Raw genomic sequence first — 23,483 nt, 5'->3', positions numbered from 1 at the left:
ATCTCCAATCATTCTTACAAAGGCCACTAATCCAAGAGGACTACATTGTTCAACTTTTTTATTTTAATGAATGAGATTTCTTATAATCCTTTTTCTTCCTGCTCATAAGCCTAAGATGCGTTAAATGGACCATTTTTCTCAGATGGCTGCAGTCCATGCATGGTTATTGCATGGCATTACTCGCAAGCATTTGCTTGGTGAAAGAAAATAATGGCTGAGATGATTGGTTACGGCACTATTCCGAAAAGGGTGGTGGTGATGTTCATGTGTGGAGTTGGACATAACGGGGGAATTGTCGTCCTCATGAAGGCAGCGCCTCTACCATAGACCTTGCGAGAAAAAGGATGGGGTGGTAGAGGAGATCCCCGAACACGGGAAAAGAAGTTGAACATGATGGAAAATTTGCCGAAGCCCAAGCAGGTGAGAGAGAATTAAAGTTATGCTGAACAGTTGCTTCACCTCACTTGGGGCCACCCCATGTGAGTTCTGTCAAAACATGCCAAGAGAAGGAGCTAAAATCTCTTTCCCGTTAAAACAAAGAAGAAGAAGATCGATTGAATTCTTCGCACTTTTTCGAGTTATGTCATATCTATTTGTTGCGTGATGTGTGTAGTACGTGTTGCTGGTCATTTTGTTTACATTCTCTAAGCTGCTTCTAGGGAAGATGATGGCCCTACTGAATTTCTTAAGCTTAATTAGCCAAATTTCCTCACATTATGGAGGAACTTGGTTTGTATCATGTTAACAAAGTGTTTTCCTTTTTATCAAATTATGTAATACTACCTTGATCCACAATAAAGTACTGCTTCCTCGCAGAGGCAGCTTATTTCTTTACTGTATCTCAAATTAATCATGTTTTAAAACCACCAGCAAATTATGCAGGAAATTATGGGGGGGCATGACCTTTGATATTTTTTGTTCTTTTGCTTCTCTTTTTAATTGATTATGTAGTCACAACAAATATAACCCAAGCGCGTTGAAAAGATGGGAGCAAGTGGGAGCACACAATATAAGGCTATCAAACAGTTAATTAATGCTTTAGTTCCTTGTGTTAATGCGAGCTTAATTAGGAAGGCTCCCTCTCTACTGAAGGCATGCATGCAAAAGAAACTGATCTACTTGTCCCCTCGTTGACTTCCATGAATTTGAATTTCAACTGGAAACTTGTTGACAAAATCTATGCTACTTTTGATGCATCATTGACAGGATGAGGCTTGGGTGCATACACTGGCCATCCTCTCGTGTAAACTGCATTCAGCTACTCTTATGTAACTCTAGTTTACAATAACCGTCCTTGATAAATGTAGCACCATATAAACGAGGTTAAAGAAAAAAATCAAATGTTTACGGTCATTGACTAAGATATTAGGGTCGAAATCGGATCGGATATGGATCGAAATACTAGTATATCCGGTTCGGGCTGGCATAGTGTACCATGATTTGACGGTTATTGTGGTGGAAGATTTATAATCTTGAATACTGGCTTTAACTTTTCTAATCATTTTTTGCAGTTGAATTTGTGTTTTTCATGGCCAGCATTTTTTTTTGGCACAAAATTTAGCTTGAGTACAACTTGCTTGATTTGTAAATAAGTTGAATTAGAGGTATTCTTGGTTTGTTCCACCTCAGCTTGATTCTATAGCCTATTATAAAACCGGGAAGGGAATATTGCCTTCTTGATTCTTTGTTCTAGCTAGACTTTTGGGTCCAGCTGGGATTGTTATCCTCACCCACCCCCTCTCTCTTTAGGCCATAATAAATGGGTGTAAGCATCATGGGGGACCATACCGATTTTTCATAATACTGATAATGCCCAAAGGACCCACCCTTACTGTATTTGTCCATATAACAGAAACTTCAACCGTTATTTTATCCAAACCCATTTGATAATATTTTAGAATTAAATAATTAACTGTATGATGGTTATAAATTATTAATAACAAAAAATAAACAAGTTTATTTTCTTAGATCATTATTCATTGAATGAAAATGTTAAATTCAATAACCAAGCAAGGAGACTTGAATTTAAAACCCATGCCTTTTCCTTATGAATACTCTTTTATTAGGATAACTTGTGGTTTTTTTTTTCATTTGTCATGAATAAGTTGAAGTGTTTTTTATTTTTGAGAAAATTTTGTGACTAACCACCACTTATTGCATTCATCTAATGAAAAGGATATAAAAGTGGCAAAAATATCACAAAGAAAGCTACAGAAAAAAGGAAAAGCATATTTTTTCTAAAAAGTTGTTACTACTACAAACATATATAATTTTGGAATTTGTACATTTAATTTTTTATTTAATGTTAATCATTTTATTATCAATTGAAATTATGTTAATAGTTAATTTTAAATAATTAATTATAATTTGATTGTACTAAATGTAGAACTCATAATTTTTGTATGATAATGTAGGTGTACTGGCTAATTGCTGATTTGCAATTGATCTCTATTTGCAGTAATTTCAGGTAGTTTGTCGTGCATTAAGATGCTTCTACTGAAAATTTTCTAATCTTTTTCATTGTGTCTGTGCATTAAATATGCATACTTATATATTAGCCATTATAATTGGAAATCATGGGTGATGTTATCAAAATTATATAATAAATGATTTTACATCCTTGCAACAAATAATATTGTTGTATTTTTATGGAGAATGTAATATAAATTATATTATATTTCCAAAATAATGTGAATATATTTTATTATTAGAGGGTGGGCTTTGGGCGCAACAGTAAGGTTGCTCCATTGTGAGCTAGGTATCACAAGTTTGAAATAGGAAACAGTTTCTTTGCATGTGATGATAATGCAACGTATATTTGACCTCTACAGATCTCTCAATGGAAGGAGCCTTGTGCAATGCCCTTTTTTTAATCTTATGATTTCTTGTTAAGCATGACATATATATATATATATATATATAATAGTAATCAATTAAAAAAAACTTAACATATGTATATGTTTTATGGTTTAAAACCTTGAACATCCATCTCCTAGTGCATGCTTGTGTCTTCTCACTTGTTTTAATCCATTTTTCCTTCTTGTGGAGCATTCAAATGGAAAAGAAAAAAGTATAATCATAAGATAGGCAAGATATAGATAGAATGTGTATCATCCTAATATATCTACAAATAAGTCTGTTTTATAGCATTATGAATGCAAACTTCAGTTCACAAGATTTAGTATTGTAGTTATTGATTATGATTCATTTATTGTAAAATGCAATATGTACATGAATGCACATACCATCCAACTAGTAAGCTAAAAAAATGAATAAAATGAATACTTATTTCATAATCTATATTATTTTAATTATTATTTATAAATAAAAATCTAACTTTGTACTTTTTTATTAAAGACTAACATAATTTATGTCACGCCCCCGCCTCTGCGAGGCACGTGAGGCACTCAGTGCCCACGTGGGGGCCACATGAGGGGGGAATATGGGGCTCCCTTGCCAAATATTGTCCGGTTCCGGAGCTTCACGCAAGCGTCCTTCACCCCTCCCCGATTTTGTTTTCAACCTAAAACGCGTCTGCAGGATTTGGAGATACCCGCCTCATATGCTCGGGCTTTGGAACGAGTCTTTCCGATGTGGGATTATTGGGCCTCACACCCTTTCCGCCATCGGACAAGAAACGTCCTCAGCTCTGATACCATCAAATCTGTCATGCCCCGAGCCCGAGGCGCGGCAGACGCCGCACGCCCACACGGTGGGTCGCACAGGCGTGCAAGGCAGCAGATCATATCGAAGCAAATACAGATGTTCGAAACTTATTTGAGAATAATCACAGATGCTTAAAATTGACATAAATAATTAAAGTCATTCAAAAGCAGTCTTATAAAATTCCAAAATAACATTTGCTAACATATTTCAAATGTCCAAACTAATCTAACTAAAATGCCACTAATCGAAGAAATCATCGGAAAATCTAACGCACTCCCCAATCCCGTGTGATCAAGCCTCTGAATCTAAAAAACAGAGAAAATAAAATAATGAGCTACACTAGCCCAGTAAGCAACAAAATATCCCAAAGTGGGATCAGAGCATCTCAGATCAAAATACAAGATAATGTCTGGAATAAATCATAAATATCATTGCTTTGCTGTTTTCAAAATTTATTATCATTTTTTTGAAAACTCTGATACCAGAATCTCAACATGATAGGCTACGGCCACTAACCCAGTGGCATGGGTTGCACAGAGAGCCAGAAACTACTATTGTTAGTCACCAGTGGTAACGGTGTCCAGAAACCACTATTCTAATCATCGGTGGCACGGTGTCGAAATCGGTTCCTCATAGATTACAAGTCGACATGTTCAATGTAGAATCCCCATTGGCGGGGCCAGAACAGAACAGATCATAGCCATGCTGAGAATGCATATATATAAAAATAGATTTCATAAACTGTACAGTCATATTTCACGGATTTCAGAGCATATAACATGATTTTCAAATAAAATTTAACATGCCAGACCCATTTTACAAAATACAAAACATATTTCAAAATCTAATCTAGTAATAATTATTTTACCAATTAATTTAGAAAAATGTACTTTGAAGCATTAAGTTACTTACCTCTTCTCGCTTAATTCCTACTTATCTGGCAGGCGGATCAGGTTCACCTGTTAACATTTAATTAATTTCTTTGTAAATTTCAGAGCTAAGCAAAACCAAAAATAATACTATTGGACATGGCCCAACAGGATTCGGGTTTCGGGTTTCGGGTTCGGGTTCGGATTCCGGGCTCAGATCTGAACTGGGTTTCGAGTTTCAGATTTTCTTTTTATTTTTTTTGTTTCGGGTTTCGAGTTCGGACCGGGCCGAAGTTGGGCCCGCGGTGAACAGGGCCCATGCTTGGCCCCGTTCGGCCCATAAGGGCCCTCATCTTCCCCAACCCCCCCCCCCATGAACAGGGGAGATAGAAACCGAGAGAAGGGAGAGGAAAGAGGGTAGAGGGCCGGCCTGGGTGGCCGGAGGCCACCTCTCGGTCGACGGCCAGCAGGCCGCAGTGGCGGCCGGTGGTCGTTGCGGTGGCCAGGGTCAAGAATCAACCGAGAACAGTCTCGGTTCATGGGGCCAAAACAGAGGGAGGAAAGCATGCTATTTGGCATGGAATCAAGAGCAAAAGAGGGCTTACCGGGTGGTGGCAGTGGCAGTAGGAGGAAGATCTCGGCCGCTGGTGCTCGATCCGATGGTCAAGCCGCAGTGGCGGCGGTGCTTTCCGAAGAGGAAGGAGATCCAGAAATAGGGGAGGCTCGGATGGTAATGGTGGATGGCCGAGGCGGCTCACCGGCTCCTCCGGGGGACAAACGGGGGCAAGGGTGCCGCGGGTATCCCGCCGCACCCCCACCAGTCAAACCGCGGCCAATTCACGGCCGCGGATCTCGCTCGACTGTCGCGATTTTTGCGGTGGAGGGCCGTTACGATGGGGCGATAAAACACCCATCTTTCCTTCCCCTAGGGCCACCTCCGAGCCTCCTCTTCTTCCTCTCCTCCCTCTCCTCTCCCTCTCCTTCCTCTGCCCCGAGGCACGACAGATGCCGCACGCCCGCACGGCGGGTCGCACAGGCGTGCAAGGCAGCAGATAATATCGAAGCAAATACAGATGTTCAAAACTTATTTGAGGATAATCACAGATGCTTGAAATTGACATAAATAATTAAAGTCATTCAAAAGCAGTCCTATAAAATTCCAAAATAACAATTGCTAACATATTTCAAATGTCCAAACTAATCTAAATAAAATGCCAGTAACCGAAGAAATCATCGAAAAATCTAACGCACTCCCCAATCCCGTGCGATCAAGCCTCTGAATCTGAAAATAGAGAAAATAAAATAATGAGTTACACTAGCCCAATAAGCAACAAAATACCCCAAAGTGGGGTCAGAGCATATCAGATCAAAATACAGGATAATGTCTGGAATAAATCATAAATATCATTGTTTTGCTGTTTTCAAAATTTATTATTATTTTTCCAAAAAATCTGATATCAGAATCTCAACATGATAGGCTACGGCCACTAACCCTGTGGCATGGATTGCACAGAGTGCCAGAAACCACTATTGTTAGTTACCGGTGGCAACGGTGTCCAGAAACCACTATTCTAATCACCGATGGCGCGATGTCGAAATCGGTTCCTCATAGATTACAAGTCGATAGGTCCAACGTATAATCCCCATTGGCGGGGCCGGAACAGAACAGAACAAATCATAGCCATGCTGAGAATGCATATATATAAAAATAGATTTCATAAACTGTACAGTCATATTTCACGGATTTCAGAGCATATAACATGATTTTCAAATAAAATTTAACATGCCAGACCCATTTTACTAAATACAAAACATATTTCAAAATCTAATCCAATAATAATTATTTTACCAAATAATTTAGAAAAATGCACTTTGAAGCATTAAGTTACTTACCTCTTCTCGCTTAATTCCTACTTCAGGCAGGCGGATCAGGTTCACCTATTAACATTTAATTCATTTTTTCGTAAATTTCAGAGCTAAGCAAAACCAAAAGTAATACTATTGGACATGGCCCAACAGGTTCGGGTTTCGGATTTCGGATTTTCTTTTTTTTTGTTTCGGATTTCGGGTTCGGACCGGGCCCAAGTTGGGCCCATGGTGAACAGGGCCCATGCTTGGCCCCGTTCGGCCCGTAAGGGCCCTCATCTTCCCCAACCCCCCCCCCCCCCCCCATGAACAGGGAAGATAGAAACCGATAGAAGGGAGAGGAAAGAGGGTAGAGGACCGGCCTGGGTGGCCGAAGGCCACCTCTCAGTCGACGGCCAGCAGGCCGCAGTGGCGGCTGGTGGCCGTTGCGGTGGCCGGGGTCAAGAATCAACCGAGAACGGTCTCGGATCATGGGGCCAAAATAGAGGGAGGAAAGCATGCTATTTGGCATGGAATCAAGGGCAAAAGAGGGCTTACCGGCGGTGGCAGAGGCAGTGGGAGGAAGATCTCGGCCGCCGATGCTCGATCCGATGGTCAAGCGGCGGTGGCGACGGTGCTTTCCGAAGAGGAAGGAGATCCAGAAACAGGGGAGGCTCGGATGATGGTGGTGGATGGCCGAGGCAGCTCACCGGCGACTTGGGAAGAGGGAGCAGAGGAAGGAGAGGGAGAGGAGAGGGAGGAGAGGAAGAAGAGGGGGCTCGGAGGTGGCCCTAGGGGAAGAAAAGATGGGGGTTTTATTGCCCCATCGTAACGGCCCTCCGCCGCGAAAATCGCGGCGGTCGAGCGAGATCCGCAGCCGTGAATTGTCCCCCGGAGGAGCCGGAGAGGATCGCAATCGCGATCCTTTGTTTCGGTTCCTCCCAAATTGAATCGGGGCTGAAGTCGGCGAGGGCTGCCGACTTCAACCCCGTATCTCACATTCTTCCTCCCTAAAAAAAATTCGTCCTCGAAATTTAACATACCTTAGTTTGCAAAAAAGGTCCGAATATTTTTCCTTCATCTCATCCTCCAGCTCCCACGTAGCCTCACATTCTGAGCAACCCTACCGGTCTTTGATGCTCTGCTTTAACTTGCTGACATGTCAAACATCGAGCCACAAATTGTGCAATTTCTCTCTTCATATTATTCCACCAAAATATACCTTTCAAATCCTTATACATCTTAGTACCCCCAGGATGTACTGTATATCCAGTATTATGAGCTTCCCTCATAATTTCATTCTTTAAATCGGAGTCATTTGGAATACAAATTCTGTTCCTGAATCTCAATGATCCATCCTCATGAAGTCTGAACTCTGACTGAGAACCTGATTCAATATCACTTCTAAGCTTTTGCAACTAAGGGTCATCTGCTTGAGCAATTCTGATCCTCTCTATCAAGGTAGGTTGGACACGTAGGTTTGCCAAATGTGCATCAGGGTCATGCCAACATACCTCAATTTCTGCTCTCCTCAGATCTTCCAGAATTCTTCTCTGAAAGGTGAGTAAGGCAGCAATACTACTAGTGGATTTTCTACTCAGTGCATCTGCTACCACATTAGCTTTTCCCGGATGGTAATGAATAGCCAAATCATAATCCTTCAGTAACTCTAACCATCTTCTCTATCTCATGTTTAGTTCCTTCTGGGTAAAAAGGTATTTCAAACTTTTGTGATCAGTGTATACCTTACAAGATTCACCATATAAATAATGTCTCCAAATTTTTAATGCAAACACATCAAGATCATGAATGGGGTAGTTCTCCTCATATGACTTTAATTGTCGGGAAGCATATGCAATCACCTTATCATTCTGTATCAGCACACAACCCAATCCTTTCTTTGAGGCATCACTGTAGATGGTATAACCTTCACCACTAGAAGGAAGGGTAAGGATGGGAGCTGACACCAAATGTTGCTTAAGCTCCTGGAAGCTCTGTTCACATTGATCTGACCACTCAAACTTAACTCCTTTACGAGTTAGTCGAGTCAAAGGTGCAGCAATAGAGGAAAAACCCTCAACAAATCATCTATAATATCCTGCTAGGCCTAAAAAACTGCGAATCTCAGTAACAATGTTGGGCCTGCTCCAGTTGACCACTGCCTCGATCTTCTTTGGATCCATATAGATACCCTCTTTAGATATTACATGCCCTAGGAACATCACACTGTCTAGCCAAAATTTACTTTTCTTCAACTTACCATACAACTGCTCTTGCCTTAGGGTTTCCAGTACTAATCTCAAATGCTGCTCGTGCTCGGCCTGACTCCCAGAATAGATCAAGATATCATAAATAAAGACCACTACAAATTTGTCCAGAAAGGGTCTGAATACCCTGTTCATCAGATCCATAAAAGCTGCAGGGGCATTTGTCAGTCCAAAAGGCATGACCAAAAATTCATAGTGCCCATAACGAGTACGAAAAGTAGTTTTAGGCACATCTTCAGCCCTTATCTTTAATTGATGATACCCAGAATGAAGATCAATTTTGGAGAATATCTGAGCACCCTTTAACTGATCAAATAAGTCATCAATTCTTGATAGAGGATACTTGTTCTTTATTGTTACTTTATTTATCTCTCGATAATCAATACATAATCTCATACTACCATCCTTCTTCTTTACAAATAAGACTGGAGCTCCCCAAGGTGAAATACTAGGTCTGATGAAACCCTTATTAAGAAGATCCTGCAACTGCTTCTTTAATTCTTTCATTTCAGCTGGAGCCATTCTATAGGAGGTCTTAGATATTGGTGTAGTACCAGGAATCAAATCAATTGCAAATTCAATTTCTCTATCTGGTGGCAAGCTAGGAAGGTCTTCCGGAAAGACATCAGGGTATTCATTCACTACTCGGATATCTTCCAATCTTTGATCCGATTGTCTAGTATTAACCACTGTGGCAATATACGCCATACTCTCCTTTCTAAGCAGCCGCTTAATTTGCATAGCGGAGACAACTCGAGGGGAGCTATAAGCACCACTACCTACGAAGCTGAATTTAGTATCTCCGGGGATCTGAAAGTTTACCTGTTTCTCATGGCAGTTAATGGTGGCAAATTGTGATGCTAACCAGTCCATACCGAGGATTATGTCAAAGTCATGCATATCTATAACTATCAAATCAGCATGCAAGTCTCTACCTACTATCTGAATCGGACAAGTATTGCAGACCTGGTTACCAATCATCCCGCTCCCGGCAGGAATGCTAACATGCAGGTCGTACTCTAATTGCACACAAGGCAGGTCATGTTTTTGCACAAATGTAGATGACACAAAGGAATGCATAGCACCAGAATCAAATAATGTATGAGTATAAATAAAAGCAACTGGCAATGTACCTGACACCACAGTGTTGGATGCCTGAGCATCCTACTGAGTCAGTGCATAAATACGACCATGTGTGCGCGGTCTCCCCCCTTTCTGCTGCTTAGGATAAGAAGGCTGAGCTGACTGAGCCGGAGCAGGAGAAATTTGCACTTGCTGGGTTCTTGTAGTTAGAGGCCTCTGAACTGATCAAAGGTCCTGTTGAGGACACTCAGCTACCTTATGACCCTGCTGGCCGCATCTGAAACAAGCACCGGATAATCGTCTACAGTGTTCAGTCTTATGCATACCACCACATGCATCACACTTATGCTTCTCTTGCTGAATAGTTTTTCCATAAGATCCTTGCTTCCCTGATTGCCAAGATTGATTATGAGATGTTGCAGTCTTGCTAGAACTCTGTCCACTGCGAGCATCATAATCTCTACTTCTCTTCTTTTGTTTCCTATCTTTGGTATCATATGTTTCTTTCCAGACAATTTTCAGATTCTTAGCCCTGTCTACCAGATCATCGTAGTTTGTCGAGTGTACTGCGGCCAAACTCCGACGTAAGTGAGGCTTCAATCCTTCTTCAAATCTCCTCATCCGGGACTCTGCATCCATGACGAGGGTGGGAGCAAACCGAGATAGCCTATCAAACTCTGCCTCATACTCATCCACAGTCATAGTTCCTTCATTTAGATTGAGAAATTCCCTTTCTAGCTCCCTCAGGCGACTGGAGGGAAAATACTTGGAGTAGAATGCTGTGTGGAATCTCTGCCAGGTAAGTGCCTCCTGCTCGGTGCCAATGTACGCCCCACAGACATCCACCAATGATGACCTCGGTCCTGGAGCATATAGGTGGTAAATCTGACCTTCTCTTCATCGGTGCACTCCATTGCCCTGAAGGCTTTCTCCATTTCATCTATCCAGGTTTCAGCCTCTTGAGGACTAGTGGTGCCTTTAAAAGCCGAAGGTGTCATTCTCTTGAATTCTGCTATACTCCTTCTTTGCTCACGAGGAGCAACATCCTGCTGGACTGGTTGCTGAGGTTGTTGCCTCTGTTGGCGTACTAACCCGATGACCTCCTTGATCAGTTCGAACACCCGAGTTTGATTTCCAACGACAGCTTCCGGAGTCATTGTTGATTGACCCTGGGGCCCTAAGCTTTGCGAAGCCTCGTCCGCTTGGTTAGCAGGGACCCTTCCCCGAGAGCCCCTAACCATCCGATTCAGGCTACGGACACGATGAGGCGGCATTCTGATTTAGTAAAAATATAAATATCATAAAATCATCCAAACAGAATAATACGAAATAGTTAATAAAACAAATGAACATTATCCCCTTATCTGGTTCCTACCCATCTCTCAACCTTTCTGACGGATCCTAGGAATCCTAAAACATAGGCTAAATATAATTATTTCAGTTACAATCCCTAGTGATTTTAAACCTGAGCTCTGATACCACCAAATGTCACGCCCCCGCCTCTGCGAGGCACATGAGGCACTCAGTGCCTACGTGGGGGCCACATGAGGGGGGAATACGGGGCTCCCCTGCCAGATATTATCCGGTTCCGAGGCTTCATGCAAGCGTCCTTCACCCCTCCCCGATGTTGTTTTCCATCCAAAATGCGTCTGCAGGATTTGGAGACACCCGCCTCATATGCCCGGGCTCTGGAACGAGTCTTTCCAATGTGGGATTATTGGGCCTCACAATTTATGTAAAAAGGATATTTTCTAACTATAAAATTGTGATATAATTTTGTAAGTTAACTCGAAATATATATGAATTTCTTAGTAAACCTTAGATTCTCGCAATATCCCTTAAATGAGCTGTTTATGAACACCTTGATTTCTGCTCAAATATAAATGAGCTGGCTCTTACTCAGCTTGACTTCGTTACAAGGTCAAGCGATGCCTGGCTTTTTTTGAGCTTGGCTCGTGCACACTCTTAATCTCATGCGACTAGAAGAGTAACCCTCAAAGGTTCTCTGGACATGGAAATAACCTTGACAAAGAGCATTGAAAGGCAATGAGCCTCGGTTCTTCATGGGTCTAATGCTGCAACCACATATTTTGTTTGATCTTTCTATGAATTTCTTGCAAATGTATTTAGATTTAGTGTGGAATTGGGTGGCTATGCCTTGTTGGTCTTCATACTGGAATTTTATGGGCAAACCCCTTCCAAGCTAGACTTTTCCAAGCAATTTGCTTGAAACTATTGGGTTGAAATAGGGAAGAAAGAGGAATGAATTTATTATTTATCCATATTTGTTTTAGGGGACCTTTACATGGACTGTGCAAACCCTGTATCAGCTGATACAGAGTTGATAAATTGAGACATTTTAAGGTAATTCAATCTTGATGTATTGAATATTAGAACTGAACTGATGCAGAATTTTTATTTCCTATGTGACTATTTTAGACCTGATATTTTAGAAAAATATGTATCCTTTCATTGTCTTGACAGAAAATTTGTGCTTTTTTCTTAAAAGAAAAATCCTTATATAAAAAATTCTTTAATGTATGGTGGCATAGGCATGCTACTTCAAAATTTTCAGCCCTAAGTCCTTTGATAGCCACTGAAACTTGTTCTGTTGAATGTCTTTTTTATTTACAGATTTGACTGGTAAAACCTTGCCAAACTCTCCTGTGTCCTCTGTTGTTTAGACTGTGTTTGTCATGTATTATTTTTGTCATTTGATCATATATAGCAAGCTCGGTTAGAAGTTCTGTCATTGTGGTACTATATTCTTGGACGTGTTTATGTGTTATACTAGGTATATTAATGGTGTGGAATCTGCTTTGCTGATTGGGCAAAAAGATTTGAACAATTGGAATGGGATGCGCGTCTTAATATTATTATGGGAGCTGCAAAAGGCCTTGCATACTTGCATCATGATTGTTCACCTAGAATCATACATCGTGACATTAAATCAAGCAACATATTACTAGATGGAAATTTGGAGGCTCATGTGTCTGATTTTGGACTCGCAAAACTATTGGAGGATGAAGAATCTCATATCACTACAATAGTTGTTGGAACATTTGGTTATCTTGCTCCAGGTATGGGAAAACTATGTATCCAATAAAATCAAATTGATTTCAGAAAATATAGATGTAACTTGCAACTATTCTCTTGGAAACTCTAGGGCCTAAATATTGAAATACTTGCTTTAATCTCTTGGAAGCTTTAGAATTTAATTGCTCAACTACTTGCTTTACTCTGTTTGTGAGCTCATATGATTACATGCTTGCAATTAAATTTTTTTCTAGGGGCATCATCGCAACGATGATTTTCTGTACCAGTTAAGTAGTTTTTCATGCAGCACTCTCTCACCTTCCTTGTTTTCTCTTCCTCCAACACAACTAAAACACACCTATTTGATGTTTGGTTTATTATGTTGCTAGTTGGAAGAAGAAAACAAAGAGGAATTGACAAAACATCGTACATCTTGGACTGTTCAAGCCTTCATACACCTTCGGATACAGCTCACCTATCAATGGGACCCATAAAAACCAAGCCATTATGTAAGGGCCCACATTTCATTGGGCTTTGGGCACCAACCCAACCCATGAGAAAGGGGGAGGGAGACTCCCGATCGGGTCTTCTCCCTTCCCTGTTTCAAACTATCCCTTCTCCCCAAATCTACCGAAAGGAAAGGAAAAAAAAAAGAAAAAAAAAGAAGAAGAGGGAAATGGGGATCAATCTTACCTAAATGGATAAAAGACCCTTTTTCCCCTCTTCCTAGGGCATCAACCGAGAGCCCCTCAAAAAAAAAATAAAGGGGATCCATGAGAAGCTTGGGTGGTTTGCCGTCGGGCTTGCCGGAGAAGCTCGCCGGAGGCAAGGTGAGTACCCTCTCCTCCTTCTCCTTCATCTTTGGGCCATTTCTTCTTTGGGAATATGACCAGTAAGCCGCCGGATTGAGGAGAACCAAGCCTCCTCTCAGTGACTTGGTGCCTTCTTCCGTTCAGCCGGCCGTCGCCGGGCATGGCACACCGCCGGCACCGCCACGGGCTGACGACCATGGTGCGTCGCCAGCCGTTGGCCGCCTGCTGCCGAGCACCTTCCCCCTTTCCGTTGGGAAGAATGAAGAAGGGAGAGAGAGAGGGAGGGAGGGAGATCCACTCGGTTCTCTCTCTTCTTTCTTTGCCCTTCTCTTCTCCCTCTAGTTTCTCTCTCTAGTTGGGGCTCTCTCTCTCTAAACTTCGATCTAGGGAGATTATTGTTTTGAGAGTTCTGGATTGTCATATAGTTTGGATAAGTTTTAATGATGATTTGATTCTGTAGGGAAACAATCTATTGGACCAGAGGACACTGAGCGGAGTCCTGCGCATTCCGGTTTATAGATCGCCATGAGGGCGGGTAATTAGTATGTCTGAGTTTTCAATAAAGGGTAAAGATCCTTGTACGCCAACCCTGCATGATTTTTTATACTTAGATATGTATGATATGCTATGATCCAGACAAATTAAAAATAATTTTATATTAAATTATATTTTGATCGTATTGGCTTGTGGTTGATATTATGATCATATTCGCTTGTGGTTGGTATCATGATGGATGCATGCATGCGCAATCCTACACCTACATGATGGACTGATGGATGTGGTGCTCTAAACTAACCATGCGATATTGGTTGCCCCGTCTGGAAAGGTGACCGTGGTTAGTTTAAAGCCGAAAATAAATAAAAAAAAATTGATGTGTGGATGTAAACTGGATTGTATGAAAAAGGGACTTTGGGTTTATCTTGTTATTATGGCAGGCCCCGTCACAAGCTAAAAATGTGGTACTTTGGTAGGCCCCCTCACAGGCTAGAAATGTGGAACTATAATGTGCAGGCCCCGCCACAGGCTGAAAATGTGATACTTTGGCAGGCCCCATCACAGGCTAGAAATGTGGAACTATAATGTGCAGGCCCTGCCACAGGCTAAAAATGTGATAATTTGGTTGCCCCACCACAGGCTGAAAAATGTGACCGAGATTTGACCCAAAGTCAAAAAGATAATTAATCTGGATCAAGTTGAAGAAAAGGCATTGAAACTATAATACAGGTTTATGAGCTATCATATGCTATATCATTCTTGTATGGCTGGACTTTTATTGATGTTTGATGTACATACTTAAATCTATTATTTGAGCTTTGATAGCCGGTTTATGATTCATGATATGTGCTTCAACTTGTCGTAGTTTTCAGATTTATATTATTATTGTGTTGGTGTGGATGTGTAGGGATTCTTACTGAGCTGTGAAGCTCATCCCCTTTTCTTCTTTCTTTTTATCAGAGTTGCAGGATGCTTAGATTTGGATGGGATGGGCGCAGAGTGCAAGTATCAGAGTCATTAGCTAGTTAGTTTGTTTATCCTTCTTTGATGTCGATGAACATTTGAAGATCTTGTAATTGAATTAATTTGTTTATTTGGACATGTCGGACTTGTTTATTTGAATTACTAAATTAATTATGGATTTATTGGAATTTTTGTTAATCATAGGCCTTGCATGATCTTTAGGGCACTGCTCTAGGGCTCATGCGGCCGGTCGCGTACCGGACCCGGGTGCTGGGTTCAGGGCGTGACACATTAAGAGGGGCCCTAGAGTTAAATGCTACAATAACTAATGTTGGGTTGTGACCTTCACTTCCTTTTGTGCTCTTCTTGCATCAACCAATCCTGTACATGGGAATATTTGAGTTAACAGGTGGAAGACTTGGCTGGTCTTGACTGATAAGCCTCACGAATGACTAAAGAACTCTACTCAAAGCACACCATTCTTGAAAATCATCATGTACCACTCGTTTATTTAATAGGACTGTGTTCTCCTGCTTAACAAAATAAATCATCCTTGTTACTTATATTGGTATGGAGGGTGAGCCTAGGTGCAACCGGTAAGTTTGCTTCGGTGAAAATTTTTTGTAATCCTTTTCATTGTGTGTGCATTGAGTATGCATGTTTATACATTAACCATTATAATTTGAAATCATGGGTAATGTTATCAAAATTATGTAATAAATAATTTTATATCTTTGAGCCAAATAACATTGTTGTGCTTTTATGGATATTATATTTCCAAAATAATATTAAGATGTCTAGTTATTAGAAAGCGGGCGTTGGCACAGTGGTAAGGTTTCTCTATTGCGACCTAACGTCATGGGTATGGAACACTTAACTAGAAGGCTGCGTGCATTTGATCTACCCCACATCTTGCAATAGTGGGAGCCTCGTGCGATAGACACCATTTTTTCATTAATATTTGTATGGATTTCTCTTGTTCGTCGGCATATGTCATGCAAAATTAGGTTCCGTGTACTGGAATTTTGATTTAGTTTGCTATGATCCATCCCATTTTACTTGAAGCAAATTTTATTTATAATGATTCCTTGGATCACTACCATGCAACCTTCGGGACCAGCACTGCAGAAACGTGTGCTTGACACATGGCCTCCTGATTCAACAAAATATGGCCTCTTATATTTGACATCAAACCATCAAAGCAATTTTTTTGGTCTACCTGTGGTTAAGTTTCAGCCAAAATGATCAAGAGTAACATGAATGTTATGCATACCCATTAGATTGGTATTTACCTCCCAAGATTTGAACATGGAACACTCTCCATCTGGATCAGTAATTGTTAACAAAAAATTGAATTAAATAATTATCTAATATTTTTATTGGTTTCTTAAACATTTTATAATACTTGAAAGTTTCAAGCCACCATATAGTAAACACCACGACAATAAATCCAAATATTTCAGACAATATAATATCCTCTAAATTATGTTATACATGATCCCTTTTATTTTTCTTATTTTGGCATTTTTACCTATTTTTTGGCCAAATCTCCGAAACTCAAGCGGGAACCCACTGAAATTGCTCTAACTGAAACTTCGCAGGCTCTGCCACAACTGGAACTAAAGCCAAGTTTTCAAACCTTGTTTCATGCTCAGCACCCATGTTAGTATATATATGCTACTTTTTTCTGTAATTATTAAGCAATTGATTAGTCTTATGTTGATGCATTTTGTATGTATGTTAGTCATAATTGCATTCACATGTTATATCAGATGCTATTTCTTGATAGTTGATTTTAATTTCCTTCATTTCCATATTAGGTCTTCAAACTAAATTATGATATAATTTATCTTTCATTGTCTAGATATAGTGTTCCGTATGCTCTTATCCTAAGTATTGCAATGCAAATGCTGATAACTTGATTTATGGTGCTTCACCTTTCAAATGTCATTAGTTCCCAAGTATTGCAACGCATGTCATCACTTACGCTTCTCCTCCCTCTTCTCTTAGCACAAAAGCTTTTCATACAATACAATTCTAGTTATAAAATACATACATTTGTTGCACCACTGATCCTCAGTCCCCGTGTTTCCAGGTAGGTAGCCTAATGAATTTAGTTTGTAGGGATGCAGTTCTTTCGAAATGCTACTTTCTTTTATTTATAATGATTTTCATAATTCAAATTGTGAATTTTAAAATCATTTTGTTCCTCACAGGCATATGCATATCCAGTAGAGTAGATGAGCTCTCTTTGAAATCGCAAGCTATTATGGACTTTTTGCTTTCTATAATGTCAGGGACAGAATGCAGTTAATAGACCTAATGTGTATGTACCAGGGTTCTTAGGCATAGACCTAATATGTATGTACCTGGGTTCTTAGGCAAAAATCACAGCTATATTTGTATATAGACATGGAAAGTTGTGTTTCCAGTAATCATCTTTGCTCGAATGGTGTGAAAATGGAATATATTTTATCTTATGCCTTGTCTAATTGTGGTCAAATTTACAGAGTACATGCAAAGTGGTAGGGCAACAGAAAAAACAGATGTATACAGCTTTGGAGTCTTGGTGCTGGAAGTTTTGAGTGGGAAACGACCCACTGATTCATCATTCATTGAGAAAGACTTGAATATTCTAGGATGGGTAATTCTTTGATTACTTATTCTTTCTGCATGCAAGTTTAAGGGGAGATAATTTCTTAAATATCTGATTTGATTTTCTCATACTGTCATATTTTTTTCTCTCTCTTTCTTTCTTCTTCTTCTTCTTTTATGAGGTGTCTTTCTTTGTTTCTATTTCTGCTGCAGTTGAATTTCTTGGTCCTTGAGGACCGTCAAAGAGAAATAATTGATCCACACTGCGATGGCGTGCAAATTGAAAGCCTGGATGCTTTGCTCTCTGTTGCCATTCAGTGTGTTTCCTCAGCTCCAGAAGAGCGGCCTACAATGCACAGAGTGGTGCAATTATTGGAGTCAGAGGTTATGACACCGTGTCTGAGTGACTTTTATGACTCTAACTCAGATTAATTGCATTTCATTTAGTTGTCAACTGCTGGTTCATATGATGAAGATACATTTCAAGGAATACATAAAATGTTTTGGACACATTTATTTTCATTCATTTATTCTTCTCCGTACATTCTATAAATGTGTTTCCATCTGTGAACTGTTTAGCCTCGTCTCTTCTTCTCAATGGTAGAAGTGAGAAGTTTTATCTTTCCATCTCAGCATATTTCTGATTCAGTACCTTGGAATGTTATTTAGTCTGTTGGTCGTGAGCGGTTGAAATCTCTCTCTCTCTCTCTCTCTCTGCCTGCGAGCCTGTGCGTGTTGATATAATGCTGAATTCTAGTGAGGCCTTAAGTTTGAGTTTGGAATTTTCCAAGGCATTTCGCTGTGTATCCAAAAAATGGCCGCGGGTGATTTCGAGGGATAGAGGCAGAGGAGAAATAGATGAAGTGGTAAGTTTGAGAAATGCAACAACTCACGGAGTGTTAGTGGCAGCTTCTCCTTCCTTGACCAAAGGGTGTACCCTGAGTGGTGGGCCGCGTGGGCAACCACCCAGTTGGCCCTCCCATTGGCTTTTTTGAATACATGCTTGGCCTGGAAGGTCCTCCCATCTCTCATCATCATCCCCATGTCACGGATCAAGGGGTGGTATGTGCCGTCACCCCTCGACACCCTCTGAATCCATCCGATAATCGTGGCCAAGTCGTCCTCCAGAATGATCGAACTAACCTGCAGCACCACCCGCACATGACGCAGACCCGCCCAGGCAGCTCGCAGCTCTGCGTCCAGAACCGACGTGTCAAATAACTGGCAACCACCTGCTGCCACCACCCTAGAGTGTGGGTCCCATATGACAAAGCCTGCACCGCCCTGCGTACCGTCATCCAGCACCGATCCGTCGAAATTGACCTTGAGGAAACTCGAAAGTGGGGGCTCCCAAGTGAAAAATACCGTCTGAGGAGCTGCCGGAGTAGAAGGGAAACCCAAGGTGTCTCGAGTTATCAAAGGTCTATCTGAAGAAAGGATGGGCCTGATCTCCGTGGCCTGTGCTCGAGCAAAATATCAGATGGTTCTTGCCTGTCAAAAATTTACCGAAAAAGATGCTTGGTTTTTCAAAGAAATTTTGTTCGGAAGAATCATATTATCAATTATATTTTTAGTACATACCTAAAAAATATGCTTTATGTTCTATCATTCTCCTTAGTAACTGCAGAAGTCATTATCTCTCTAGACTAACCGTTCTTCTCACTAGTTTTCATTTTAAAATGTTTTGAAGTTTGAAGTACTTTTTAACCCACCAAGTCCATGTCCCCCTACCTTTCCTCTGATACCGATTTCATGCATTCAGTTTATATTTACTATTTTTATATTTAATATATTTAATTATTTATAATCATTGTTTTTATTTTATTTATTTATTATGATTATTATTACTTCCTAATCTTCATTGCAACTTCCAAAATGGCAGTATATCTGGAACATAGTATACACCCCCGCGCCCCCCCTCCCCAGCGCAAAAAAAAAGTAGTTTGAAATTGTGTTTTTTAAAGAGTCTCTGGCTTGATTTGGCTTGTGGCCTGGGTTTCGACTGATGCTGGGTTGGGTGAGTAGGGATCTAGATATTCTTTCGGCACAAAGTTGGACTTAGAGTACCTTCCAATCTCAAAAATAAATAAGTAAATAGAAATAATAATGATCACTCTTGGAAAATATGTATATTCTTGTCTATGCTCGGCTGATTTTAATCTTTTTTATCATTTTCATCACTCGCTAGATTTCAGAATCATCTTGATTGAGGCTAAAAAATGTTTAGGTAATCCTCTAATCTATCTAAATCATGGTTGACTCTGACTACAAGGGAAAATCAAAAATATGCAAATAAGTGCATGCAATTGATTATTGTTCCTATAATAATAGATGGTTGCAAGATTATATTGTGGCATGACAACAAGTCTAAATGGTTAAGGCAACAAGATGTTGGCCGTTTAGGTTCCTTATTCCTTGCGGTCTTCTTGGCCCAGCTTTTCCTCCCATACTTAGGCTCTACCCCCTCTCCCCGAATTTTTCTCTCATCCACAAGCTCTATCCTCCCTTCCCAATGTTTCCTCACATTCACAGGCTCCATCCTCCCTTCGTGGTTCATGCGTGTCCACTATTCATGTCATTGCCTCTATTGTATATAACACAGCGGTCGTGAATGGCATGAAAGCAAGTTGGTTGCTTATAGGTCATCCGCAAGATAGTGCAAAAGAAAAGGTATTGTGTACTAAATTTTCTATACCAAGTTTCTAAGAAGAATGAATGAATGAATGAATATATGCTTTTAACTCCTTTTTCATTCATTCATTCATCCATCTATCCTTTCTTTCTCTTTTTCTTTCCTTACCTCTTCTCTCTCTCTCTCTCTTGTATTATATTACAATAGAGGCACTGCCATTTGTCTTCAAATGCCAAACCTCATTTCAGAATACGTACTATAGGGATGGTGACAACCATCGGTCCAATTCTATTGGAAAGATATAGTTTGTTATTTTATATTTCATCTAACACATACAATCAAGGGAATTTTGCAAAAAAAATCTACTTCACTTTTGATTTTCCAAAATCAAGATTTTTTCTTAATAAGAAACGCTTTATTTTTGCATACATTGTTTTATGACTACTTAAAAGCTATTTATATATGTGCATCAATGTGTATTTATTTGAAGCTCATTATTCATTATACAGATATATCAATATCTGTAAGTCATGTGTTCAACCAACATTATTTAAAGCATATTTGATGTCTATATTATGTTGTAGTTTTTAGTCTGACAATAGATAGACTAATAGTATATCAATGAGCAGAAAGTAAAGTAAAATATATTATCTGTGTGGAATTCCTCCTATCAATCTTTAGAAATGATTATGTTCCTATTATGAGAAACAAGAAGGCTTATATTCTGTAAACACAATTGTAGTACAAGCTATGTACCACTTGGTGTTGAAGATTACAAATGGGTCTTGCATGCATTTCATGATCAGCCAACAAGAAATAACATAGAAAATTATGTAAAAAATATCTTCCTCTTTCTCTTTTTACTAAATATACTTACAATCATGATCCATATCTTGCTCGTTCTAATAGAAAATGGAAAATTTTTTACCACTAATGATCGTAGATGATGTTGTAAATATTACATATTATCACAACTTTCTATGAATGTTATACTAATCATGCCTCGGTACTTGAGTTTCTATTTTGCTAATTAAAGATTTTCCTTGGAAAAGTTTCGAAAAAAAGGGTCTTAAGATCAAAGCAAGTTGTATCCGTGACCATAATGATCAAAGTCATTCCACCTATTTTAAAATTCCCTCATCTCCAATCATTCTTACAAAGGCCACTAATCCAAGAGGACTACATTGTTCAACTTTTTTATTTTAATGAATGAGATTTCTTATAATCCTTTTTTTCTTCCTGCTCATAAGCTAAGATGCGTAAATGACATTTTCTCAGATGGCTGCAGTCCGTGCATGGTTATTGATGGCATTACTCGCAAGCATTTGCTTGGTGAAAGAAAATAATGCAGAAGATATTGGTTACGGCACTATTGGAAAAGGTGGTGGTGATGTTCATTGTGGAGTTGGACATAAGGGGAATTGTCGTCCTCATGAAGCAGCGCCTTACCATAGACCTTGCGAGAAAAAGGATGGGTGTAGAGGAGATACACCGAACACGGAAAAGATAGTTGAACATGATGGAAATTTGCCGAAGCCCAAAGCAGGGAAGAGAATTAAAGATGCTGAACAGTTGCTTCACTCACTTGGGCCAACTCCCATGTGAGTTTGTCAAAGCATGCAAGAGAAGGAGATAAAATCTCTTTCCTTGTTAAAACAAGAGAAGAAGATCGATGAATTCTCGCACTTTGTCGAGTTATGTTATATCTATTTGTTGCGTGATGTGTGTGGTACGTGTTGCTGGGTCATTTTGTTTACATTCTCTAAGCTGCCTTCTAGGGAAGATGATGGCCCTACTTAAGCTTAATTAGCCAAATTTCCTCACATTATGGAGGAACTTGGTTTGTGTCATGTTAACAAAGTGTTTCCTTTTTATCAATTATGTAATACTACCTTGATCCACAATAAAGTACTGCTTCCTCGCAGAGGCAGCTTATTTCTTTATCTGTATCTCACATTAATCCATGTTTTAAAACCACCAGCAAATTATGCAGGAAATTAATGGGGGGGCATGACCTTTGATATTTTTTGTTCTTTTGCTTTCTTTTTAATTGATTATGTAGTCACAACAAATATAACCCAGCGCTTGAAAAGATGGGAGCAAGTGGGAGCACACAAATATAAGGCTATCAAACAGTTAATTAATGCTTTAGTTCCTTGTGTTAATGCGAGCTTGATTAGGAAGGCTCCTCTCTACTGAAGGCATGCATGCAAAAGAAACTGATCTACTTGTCCCTCGTTGACTTCCATGAATTTGAATTTCCAACTGGAAACTTGTTGACAAAATCTATGCTACTTTTGATGCATCATTGACGGGATGAGGCTTGGGTGAATACACTGCCATCCCTCGTGTAAACTGCATTCAGCTACTCTTATGTCAACTCTAGAACGAGGTTAAAGAAAAACTCAAATTTACGGGTCATAACTAAGATATTAGGGTCGAAATTAGATCATATACGGATCGAATACTAGTATATCCATATCCATATTTATTTTGTTTTATGAATACAGATATGGATGCTAGTAGAATGCAAAAATTCATATCTATATTTGTTTTAAACGGATATGAATACAAATTGGATACCAAAAATATGTATATAAATATGGATAAAAGTCGGATCATTAAACTTCATGACCATAGAATCAAAGATATTACTAAGTAAATGATAAGTCAAGTTAATAATATATTAATGTGGTCATTTATTTGTTTAAAAAAAAGTTTAAAAGTATTATATAAAATTAAATAGAGTTACAAATGGAATCGGATATTCGGATATCCATATCTCTATTCGGATATTGGTTGGATGCTTAAATTTTTATCCAATTTTCTTTGAATAGTTTCAGATATGAAAATAAATTTTAATAGTTATTGCACATATTATTTATATTAAAAGTTCTGATCTTGAATGCATATATGTGATGAGTTATGAGTGCACGTATTTCTAAACAGAAAGAAGTTTGTTCATTGGGCCAAAGGTGAAGGCATTTGAAAATTTGAGAGGCATTTCTAGAAAAATAATAGTTTCCAATTCCATGGTATGTAATTATTTACGAGTAATAGATTTTTAAGATAGTGTTAAAATTTGAAAAAAAAATATAATTGATTTATTATTTTGATTCTTTTATTTGTTGATAGTCATTATGAGACTTGAATAAAGTCAATACTTGTGCATATGATGATCTTTGTAAAATATTAGACAATCTTCGAAGCTTATCACAAT

The 23,483-nt window shown here is 39.4% G+C and overlaps 2 protein-coding genes across 2 annotated transcripts; one reads left to right on the top strand and one right to left on the bottom strand.

The window, feature by feature from the left end:
• Positions 1–7,602: 7,602 nt before the first annotated feature.
• Positions 7,603–10,887, bottom strand: LOC120110029 (the record flags this gene model as incomplete). Its single annotated transcript, XM_039123996.1, has 7 exons — positions 10,648–10,887; positions 10,389–10,540; positions 10,057–10,211; positions 8,831–9,780; positions 8,126–8,374; positions 7,895–8,038; positions 7,603–7,789 (listed from the first exon to the last, which is right to left on the bottom strand). Coding segments are annotated over exons 1-7 (2,077 nt in total), but the record flags the coding sequence as incomplete, so codon positions are not given.
• A 1,704-nt stretch (positions 10,888–12,591) lies between these two features.
• On the top strand, positions 12,592–22,206 carry LOC113461444 (LRR receptor-like serine/threonine-protein kinase FEI 1). The gene is made up of 3 exons (XM_039123922.1): positions 12,592–12,810; positions 17,547–17,680; positions 21,542–22,206. Exons 1-3 carry the CDS (start codon positions 12,609–12,611, stop codon positions 21,866–21,868), a joined length of 663 nt encoding a protein of 220 aa, XP_038979850.1. The 5' UTR covers positions 12,592–12,608; the 3' UTR covers positions 21,869–22,206.
• Positions 22,207–23,483: the final 1,277 nt, after the last annotated feature.

This window comes from Phoenix dactylifera, chromosome 2 (assembly GCF_009389715.1).
Source record: "Phoenix dactylifera cultivar Barhee BC4 chromosome 2, palm_55x_up_171113_PBpolish2nd_filt_p, whole genome shotgun sequence".
Taxonomy (NCBI): Eukaryota; Viridiplantae; Streptophyta; class Magnoliopsida; order Arecales; family Arecaceae; genus Phoenix; species Phoenix dactylifera.
This window is presented reverse-complemented; position numbering and strand designations above follow the sequence as displayed.